This window comes from Natrix helvetica (assembly GCF_964273705.1).
Source record: "Natrix helvetica genome assembly, chromosome: 4".
Lineage (NCBI taxonomy): Eukaryota > Metazoa > Chordata > Lepidosauria > Squamata > Natricidae > Natrix > Natrix helvetica.
This window is the reverse complement of record NC_138550.1, coordinates 165,387,982-165,398,184: the sequence shown is the minus strand read 5'-3', so window position 1 is coordinate 165,398,184 and position 10,203 is coordinate 165,387,982. Positions and strand designations below refer to the sequence as shown.

Below are 10,203 nucleotides of genomic sequence, written 5' to 3'. Positions count from 1 at the left end.
GCATTGTAAGATGGTATTGGTTAATACCACAGAATCCCACGGCCAAATGAAAATCTTATTCTCAGTTTGTTATCCAGCTTTCAATTTTATTTATTTAGTTAGGTTTTTATCCTGCCTTTTATTAGTTTTATATGGAAATTGAAAAGCTGGTTGGGAATCCAGGGGATTGGAGATGGGGCGCAGCTTCTGGTGTTGTTGAATGTTGGGGCGCAGTGTGGCAGGTGAACAGAGGTGGTGGTGGGGGGTGCAGTAGAACTGCCCATTAGGTGTCAGGCTGTAGTGGGAATGGGGGCCCCTCACAAGCTGCATGCCACCTCTATTTACCCGTTGCATCCCCATGCCCCCCCGCACAATGCTAGAAACTGCATACCACCTCCCTTCCCCTACCGCACCCCGCCACTTTCCATGCAATGCCCCAAGCTGTGCACCACCTCCTTTGGCCTGCTGTGCCCAGCATGCCCCCTGCAAGACCAGAAACTATGCCAGCCTTGCTTCTTCTCCCCCCCCCTTTTGTTGGAGTTGAGTTGTGAGCTAAGCTCTTCTGCCCAACTCACTCTCACCTGTCTGCACCCCAGTGGCTCTAAAAGTTGCTACTCCTGCCACCACTCCCCTTCCCCTCTAGTCTAGTTGACAGATCTACAAGGTTCCCCCAAGCAACGGGATTCTTTTGCACTTTTAAAGATAATTTCTTGCATTGCATCGCCCCCCCCCTGCCTCTGTGATTGCACATCATCCATGGCATGCGTTGTGTCCCACCAGGGGAGCTGGCAGCAGTTTCGGACAGTGATGAGTTTGGGGAGGAACATGGGCCAGTCCTGGAATCTGGGGAAGGCTCTGATGAGGGCTCTGTGTCGGAGGCAGAGAGGGGGCCAGGGCCGTCTGACAGTTATCAGCTGCCTTCAGACATCAGTGAGGCAGAGGAACAGCTGGAGCCTGTTCCCAGTGTGACCATGTGCAGAGTTGCCAGATGAAGAGAACAGCTAAAGAACAGGGGTCAACTTGGGAGTAAGGCCACAGGTGGACGATGAATGGCCCCTTCCATAGGGAATAAAAGAGGAGCAAAAGGGAGTGGAGTTTGCAGGAGACAATTAGTTCGCTTAATTGGTTCGTGATTCTCCGAGACTCCTTACCAAGTTTTGCAGATATCGGCCTGGCAGCTCTACATGCCAGAGAAGGTCTGTGACTATAAATCCTCCCTTGAAAGACTTTGCTGGATGCGAATGAGCAGAATTCACAGTAATGAAAGGGGTTTTCGTCAGGACAAGGCATTTGCTTCATGCTCTTGGGAAGCCTGGGTCAGAACAGCATGGTGTCCCCACAGCACCATTGCTTCTGCCTGCCACCCGATTATCTGGGGGCTATTTGTCCTGTGCAGCCAAAGGACTGGGTCAAACAGTGTCTGGGCAAATGGGCAGGGACAAAAGGTGAGGAGTGGAGGGCCACGGGCCTATTGTCCATGGAGAATGGCCAGGAAAGGGCCAGCAGTGAAGCCAGCTGTAAATGTGCTGAGGCAGATGGCCGAGGGAAAGGAGGTGCAGCCAAGGGTCCGTGCCTAAACGTCCAAGACCCTGGTATCTGATATTTGTTTCGTTGCAGTGCCAAGCCAGGCAGTTGCAGACGTACAAATGACAAGCTCAATGATTCCTTTGTAGAACTGTTCCAGCAGCTCTTTGGGGACCCTGGGCTTTCTGACTTGACGCAGGAAGAACATTCTCTGTTGTGCTTTTGGGATGATGTTTTTGATGATAGGTGTCCATTTTAAGTCTTAGGATGTGACAGAACCTAGAATCTCAATCTTGCTGGCTGTTGTCCCTTTTATGCCAGAGGATCTGTGCTCCTGCACTCCCAATTCAACTTGTGTCACCATGACTGACAGTCCTGACAACATTTGGAAGATCACCAATGACTTCACTGGTGTGGATGCTCCATCACGAGAGGCTTTTAAGAGGAGATTGGACAATCCCTGGTCTGAAATGGTAGAGGGGTCTCCTGCTTGACCAGGGGGTTAGACTAGAAGACCTCCAAGGTCCCTTCCGACTCTGTTACTCTGTTCTGTTGTGTTTAGGAGAATCAAAACTCAATCCAAAGAGCAATGCATTGTTGCATGGGCAAAGGAGCCAGTGCTCAACTTGCTGAGTTGAATTAATCAAAGTTTATTTTAGTCTACTAATTTGCTTCTAAAATTAGCCAAGAAGATGTTTCTAGGATGTGTGCAAAGAGAGGATTGAGACTCCCCCTTTCCCTTGCGGCTGGTATGGATTGATTTTAAGTAATGTATTTTTCTTTTCTTTTCTTTAATATTTTTTTTCAAAACAAACACAACACATAAAATCTTCCTTCTTTACATACTGTAGAAAGTGTATCAGTTGGTTACAAAGGACTTTCGTGCATCTCTTCCACAGTCATCAAGCATAATTCATATTAACTCAAATATTTTAACAGATATTTATACAGGTTACCATCATCATACCTCCATTTTCATTTGACTATAATTGTTTAAACGCCCTTCATCATAAAATATACCAAGATTTAATACATAACCACATACTGGCATTCCATTTGCTATTTCTAAAATCCTCCAATAACACTGAATCCTTATGGCCTATTCTAGCTAAACGTCCATAATATTTAGTAACAAAATTTTCTAACCCTCCTTTCCAAATCACTGTTTAGAGTTTACATCCAATTTCCTTATGTTGTATATATATATTGTTATCATTATCGCTCCTTTAATTTAGTAATTTATTTTTCATTGTTATGAGCTGCACAGGGTCACTGAGCATTTGCTAGCCTATAAGTTCAATGAATTATAGTAGGATGCTCAATTCGCCACATCATATTCGGACTGGATTTGACATTTTGAATCTATTTGTTCTAACCCCTGTCCTTTCCCCCCAGTTATTTTCCTGTTTCTTCCATTCCCCTTTCAAATCTTTTAAGATATTTTCCCCTTGTTTTAATTCCCTATTTGCTATTAACTTTAATAATGTCTCCTCATTCTTGCCTTCTTCTTGGTCGTTTCTCAATTCTGCTATCTCCTCTGTTTCTTCTGGTAGCTTCATTCTTTCCTTATTTTCATGGTCTTTGTTTGTTGTTCCTTGTATTATATTTTCCAATTTTTGGTCTATACAATCAAATATTTGCATCATCTCCTTATGTAGTTTCTTTATAAAATCCTTAATGTTTTGATACATCAGATCCATTCCATTTTCTCTGCTTACTTCCATCCTGCATTACATCTTTGCTTAACAAATCTCCTTTTGGGTCAATTGTCCAGAAATTATTAGAATCACACTTTTAAATGTCAAATCAACCAGCAGTCAATCCAATTTAGAAAAAACACACAAGGGGTTATCCATGCCTCTTCCAACCACTTTGATTTGTTCAACAATATTCAACAATATTCAGGGTCTCTTGGCTAAATTTCTTATTTGATGTATAAATCTCCAATAGTTTTAAAGTAAATACTCGTAATCTAGCAAATATAGATGATTATTCCCAAGATTGCACAGTTCTCCTTTTAACAGCAAATGGCACTCTAGCTTCAACTTGCTCCAGTCTCTCTTCGTTATTGCTGACAATTCCAATTTTGGTTATTTTGAATTATAAATCCAATACGTGGGAAAATGTAATAATAATTAAAAAATCTCAGGATCTAATTCCAGCATATAATCATGCCTTTTTAATACCACATCTTTTACTTTGAGAGTTCAATTTTTTTTAAAAAAGCTCTTCATAATTTCTCTGGTATTTTTTAAACATGGTTATTCAGTGCTAGCAATTGGTTTTAAGGCAGAGGAAGATTTCTGCTGGTTCAGCCAGGATAGGAGAAACCATTAGTCGCGGCGGGGAAGGCTCCACCCACCTGCCCAGATGCTTCTGTGCATGAGTACACGAGTGAACCGGTAGTAAAAAAAATTGAAACCCACCATTGTTTAAACATGCTTCCTCCTTGTATTTCTTGGGGTCATTTTTCAATATAAAATATTATCTCACCCAGTTCACACACAACTCACTTTGTATTCTCCAGCAGTCTTAAGTGTTTAGGCAGCCCTGGCTTCATGGCAGTCATGTTTGTTTCCGCTGCTCCTCGTCTTCGGGTGAGGAGGCTTTCCTAGTCAGGTTGGAGAGATGTGGCTCTTCTCGACCTGCTAGGCAGTCCCCCTTTACTTCACCACTCCTCCATGGTGGCTATGGCTCAATTTGAGCCCTCCGATGAGGAGAGGTCGGAGCAGGGCCGCAGAGCTCACGATCCTCATTTCTGAAGGTGCTGGAAGTACAATTGGATGTCTTTATCAATGTTGATGGTGTTCACGTGGCATGACAGATGTTCTGGGATTGCACCCAAGGCACCTATTACTTCTAACAAAAACTTTATTGCAAAATTACTTGCTTTCAATCTTTGCATATTTGTGACTATTAAAAACATTTGTTCCATTAGACCTACAGCTGCTGGCCCTGGTTGCTCAGCCAACATTCCTGAATCGTTTATCCTACATGGAACCAGATTCCAGAAGCACAAGCATCTAGTGTCCTTCTCCTTGTTGACCCAAGCGACAATAGATTTGGTATGGATTTCTGTAAAGTATGCCTCGTTTTATTGTTTATGGGAGAGGCACTCTTCATCTGTCGTAATTATTAATATTACTATTCATAGAAGTCAAAAGGTTTTCTCAGTCTAGCTGGAGATAAGATAGAGAGGAAGAAATGACGATCATGGAGAAGTAATAAATCCTGACTGCTTTCCTTCTTTTTCAAATAGGAACTTCCATTCTATTTTTTTAAAAAATATTTACAAACATACAAAATACACACACACAGAACTTAGACATAAGCTACATTTACACTGTACATTGGAACTTCATGTTCCTTCTAATAGCAGTTTCAAATCTGTATAGTTCTATTTATGTTATTTCCCCTTCTAATATATTTCATTTGAGTTTTGCCATTTGTAACCCTCTTATTTTACTAATCTATCTGATATATTGGGTGATTACCTCTAATAATAAGTTTAAACTCTCTTAAGTGCATATATATATGAAAATTCTTCTTAACTTCTATTTTTGGCCTTTATTGGCTTCTTTCATTGATCCTTGTTTCTTTCCTCCATCCACCTATACCATTTTCCCCATATCTGATTTGGTATGGATTTCTGTAAAGTATGCTTCGTTTTATTGTTTATAGGAGAGGCACTCTTCATCTGTCGTAATTCTTAATATTACTATTCAGAGAGGTCCAAAAGTTCTCCCAGTCTAGCTGGAGATAAGATAGAGAGGAAGCAACAATGATTATGGAGAAGTCATAAATCCTGACTGCTTTCCTTTTTTTTCCAAATAGGAACTTCCATTCTAAAATAAGAAGCTATTGGAGCATTACAGAAGTCTCTTGATGAAGTTCAGCCTGGAATACAGCGATGATACAGAAGGATTTTCTGCGTCTGGCTATCCAGATGATTTGGATGAGAAACAAAATACGCCCATCAATTCTGAACGTGTCATATTGTCAGCCACACTGATCGTTTGCTGTATTGGACTCCCATTAAATGGAATTGTTATCCAGATACTTGGTTTCCAGATTAAGAGAACCCCTTTCATTGTGTTGATTCTCAATTTAGCTGTGGCTGACTTTGGATTCCTTCTATCTATGGCTATTTTTTCCATTTCTCTTTTTGCAGATAAATCAGACATGTCTAAGTTATTCTTTCTTTCTTTCTCCCGGATCATGTACATTGCTGGAGTATTTCTTCTGACGGTCATCAGCATTGACCGGTGTGTTTCTGTCCTCTTCCCAATCTGGCATCGCTATTCACGGCCAAAGTATTTGTCCTCTGTTGTGTGTGCCTTTCTATGGGTCTTCTCTTTCCTCCTGGTTGGAATTCCAAACATTATGGAATATGTATTTCTATATGTCGTTATTGTAGATTTCGATTTATTGGTGACTGTTGTGCTTTCCTTTCCATTCATCACATTCTCTATTGTGATCCTGTTCATCAAAATATATCTTAAACCTAAACAGTTAAAACGGAGAAGACTTTTAGCAATGATCTTAATTACACTTCTCTGTTTCTTCATGTTTTCTATTCCTTTTTGGATCTATGTGTTCACTGCATATTTTCTTGGCATGGATTATTGGGATATATTTCCTGATTTGGAGAGCTATTGTTTTCTGTTTGCTTCTGTTAACAGCAGTCTTAACCCAGTGATCTACTTTCTAATTGGGAGAAAGAAACTAGCTCCATCTTTGGAGAACATTAAGGTCATTTTTCAAGGTGTCTTCAAGGAAGATGAAGCTCCTCAAATCGGATAGAAGTTTGCAAACATAGTCCAAACCCTCCATTAAAAGTATAATCTTAGCTTGTCTCTAATGCTGGATATCTCTTATGAGGTCCAAAATGTATCTCTTGCTTATAGAAATAAAATATAAAGAGGTTTTGTTTCCCTCCAATTTGAATGTTATGAGAGTTCATCTTGATGATTGGGGAAGGATGTGACAAGCATGATTTTTTTCCTTCATTGCTATAAAATACGTACACAAAACCTTTTCAGAAAATGGAAACTCCACAAGGAAGTCGTCCTTCCAACTTTCTGAAGTGGGTGAAATGAGGACCTAGACTGTTGGGGGCAATATGCTGACTCTGTAAAACATGTATTGTTTGGCCACTATGGTAGTGGCCAAAATTGTAGAAACCTTTTGAGAAAAGTGTATAGTAGTTTTGAGGCTTGATGGGTAATAACACCACTCCTTTTGGAGTAGTACCATAAATATATGTATCTCAATGGAAAGATAATGTAATCAAGAATGTGATGCAACAAAGTTTGTTCAAGTATCTGTATTCTATGAAAAGTTATAGCCAAATAACCAGAAAAAGGAAGCACAACTTGCTTAGGTTGATATCAGTTAGCTTTCCTTCATCTGATTGTAGCCAATGAGCATGAGTGTTTAGAGAGCCAATCAGGTGCCATCTTGTTTTTGTCAATGAACCAGATCAGATCAGAGTAGGATTCGATTCCGTTATTGATCTCATGTATTGAAGCTGAGAGGGGGACATTTGTCAGATACAATTTTCGTATACCTCATATTTTTCTACGTGTTTCACTTTTCTTCTTTATAACTGCTATTATAACAGCAAATCCTTATCAAAGTTATTGCATTGCCATTTCCATTAAATTATCTTTCCATTGATATATAATTTTATGGTACTACTCCCCCCCCCAAAAAAAATAAGTGGTGTTATTAGCCATCAAACTTCAAAAATACACTTTTCCCAAAAGGTTTCCACAATTTTGGCCACTACCATAAGTCTAAATCAGGGGTGTCAAACTGGATTTCTTTGACAGCCAGATCAGCGTTGTAGTTCTCCACGGGTCAGGAGGCAGGGGTGAGATGGGATGGATGCCTCCTTCAATGCTATACTTGTCAAAACGGGCCGCTCAGAGGCCTCCTGAGGTCTACCTGCAGCCCATGTTTGGATGGCAGAGTGCTGCAGGAGGCCGGGGAGGCTGAAAATGGGTCATACATCTCACACATGGCCTATTTGGCTGGTCAACAATTAGGTGCATAATAGGTAATTAAAATGATGCAGGATGTAGCCTAAAAAATTGTGAACAGATGCCATAGTTTTAATTTCTGGCCAAGTGTCACAAGAGGCTTGGTGTCTTTTGAGCTATGCAAAAGTTTACAGTCTGAGAGCAATATATCTAATAAAATACAAAACACATAAAGAACGGTTGCAGGAACTGGGTACGTCTACTTCAATGAAAAGAAGAACTAGGGGAGACATGGTAGCAGTCTTCCAATATCTCAGGGGTTGCCACAAAGAAGGGAGTCAAACTGTTCTCCAAGGCACCTGAGGGTAGAACAAGAAGCAACGGGTGGAAACTAATCCAGGAGGGAAGCAACTTAGAACTGAGGAGAAACTTCCTGACAGTTAAAACAATTAATCAGTGGAACAGCTTTGCCTCCAGAAGTTGTGAATGCCCCAACACTGGAAGTCTTTAAGAAGATGTTGGATAGCCATTTGTCTGAAACGGTATAGGGTTTCCTGCCTAGGCAGGGGGTTGGACTAGAAGACCTCCAAGGTTCCTTCCAACTGTTGTTATTCTGTTATTAAGTTTATAAGATAGAAAGAGTGCAGAGAAGAGCAACAAAGATGATTAGGGGACTGGAGACTAAAACATATGAAGAACGATTGCAGGAACTGGGTATGTCTAGTTTAATAGAAAGAAGGACTAGGGGAGACATGGTAGCAGTCTTCCAATATCTCAGGGGTTGCCACAAAGAAAAGGGAGTCAAACTATTCTCCAAGGCACCTGAGGGCAGGACAAGAAGCAATGGGTGGAAACTAATCAAGGAGATAAGCAACTTAGAACTGAGGAGAAATTTCCTGACAGTTAGAACAATGAATCAGTGGAACAGCTTGCCTCCAGAAGTTGTGAATGCGCGAACACTGGAAGTCTTTAAGAAGATGTTGGATAGCCATTTGTCTGAAACGGTATAGGGTTTCCTGCCTAGGCAGGGGGTTGGACTGGAAGACCTCCAAGGTTCCTTCCAACTCTTGTTATTCTGTTATTAAGTTTATAAGATAGAAAGAGTGCAGAGAAGAGCAACAAAGATGATTAGGGGACTGGAGACTAAAACATATGAAGAACGATTGCAGGAACTGGGTATGTCTAGTTTAATAGAAAGAAGGACTAGGGGAGACATGATAGCAGTGTTCCAATATCTCAGGGGTTCTCACAAAAAAGAGGGAGTAAAACTATTCTCTAAAGCACCTGAGGGCAGGACAAGAAGCAATGGGTGGAAACTAATCAAGAAAAGAAGCAACCCAGAACTGAAGAGAAATTTCCTGACAGTTAGAACAATTAATCAGTGGAACAGCTTGCCTCCAGGAGCTGTATATGCTGCGCTTCTCACTATCTAGCGATTTCTGAATGATAACGTACAGTCAAATTTCACAATTTTGAAAAAGCTTCAGAAAGTACAGAAAGAAATCGTTATACATTAAGAGAGAGGCCCTTGAATTTTCTCACACAGTTTTCCTGCAGAAACAATGTAAGGATCTCAAGCTCTTCTAGAAATCACCCGAGGAATATGCTTCAGCTTGGCCAACTGAAAAACCGTCCCAAAGAAAGACGAATAGGACTTTCACATTAGGTTGGATGTCAGATATTGTTTTAGTTTGTTCCTGCTTCCAAGTTACTATCACATGTTTAAGCCTCTGCAAATGGTATGTGTGAACATTTTACCTTCCAAAATTCAGAGAAGGATATTAAGCAAGTTTTCTGGGGTTTTTCTACCTAAGCTTGTGGCTTGGGCCACATAAATTCTCTGTTCCAGTTGTCATTGCTTCAGTTGCAGCCTACGGGAATCTCATTTGATCATGAGATTCTGAAAGAGATCTGTTCCTGCGTCTCCTGGAGATTCCTCCTATAATCAACAGGTATGTCAGAAGCAAAGGGAGCGCTTGAGTGGTAGTAATGGTTATTTGCAAAATACCTTTTCAGTTCTTGAGTTCAGGATAGGGCTTGGGAACCATTAAGATACGGTATAGGGTTTCCTGCCTAGGCAGGGGGTTGGACTAGAAGACCTCCAAGGTCCCTTCCAACTCTACTATTGTATTGCATTGTAAGATGGTATTGGTTAATACCACAGAATCCCACGGCCAAATGAAAATCTTATTCTCAGTTTGTTATCCAGCTTTCAATTTTATTTATTTAGTTAGGTTTTTATCCTGCCTTTTATTAGTTTTATATGGAAATTGAAAAGCTGGTTGGGAATCCAGGGGATTGGAGATGGGGCGCAGCTTCTGGTGTTGTTGAATGTTGGGGCGCAGTGTGGCAGGTGAACAGAGGTGGTGGTGGGGGGTGCAGTAGAACTGCCAATTAGGTGTCAGGCTGTAGTGGGAATGGGGGCCCCTCACAAGCTGCATGCCACCTCTATTTACCCGTTGCATCCCCATGCCCCCCCGCACAATGCTAGAAACTGCATACCACCTCCCTTCCCCTACCGCACCCCGCCACTTTCCATGCAATGCCCCAAGCTGTGCACCACCTCCTTTGGCCTGCTGTGCCCAGCATGCCCCCTGCAAGACCAGAAACTATGCCAGCCTTGCTTCTTCTCCCCCCCCCTTTTGTTGGAGTTGAGTTGTGAGCTAAGCTCTTCTGCCCAACTCACTCTCACCTGTCTGCACCCCAGTGGCTCTAA

General features: G+C 41.5%; 1 protein-coding gene across 1 annotated transcript; it reads left to right on the top strand.

The window, feature by feature from the left end:
- Positions 1–5,349: 5,349 nt before the first annotated feature.
- On the top strand, positions 5,350–6,306 carry LOC309391671 (mas-related G-protein coupled receptor member H-like; the record flags this gene model as incomplete). Its single annotated transcript, XM_081952336.1, has 1 exon — positions 5,350–6,306. Exon 1 carries the CDS (start codon positions 5,389–5,391, stop codon positions 6,304–6,306), a length of 918 nt encoding a protein of 305 aa, XP_081808462.1. The 5' UTR covers positions 5,350–5,388.
- Positions 6,307–10,203: the final 3,897 nt, after the last annotated feature.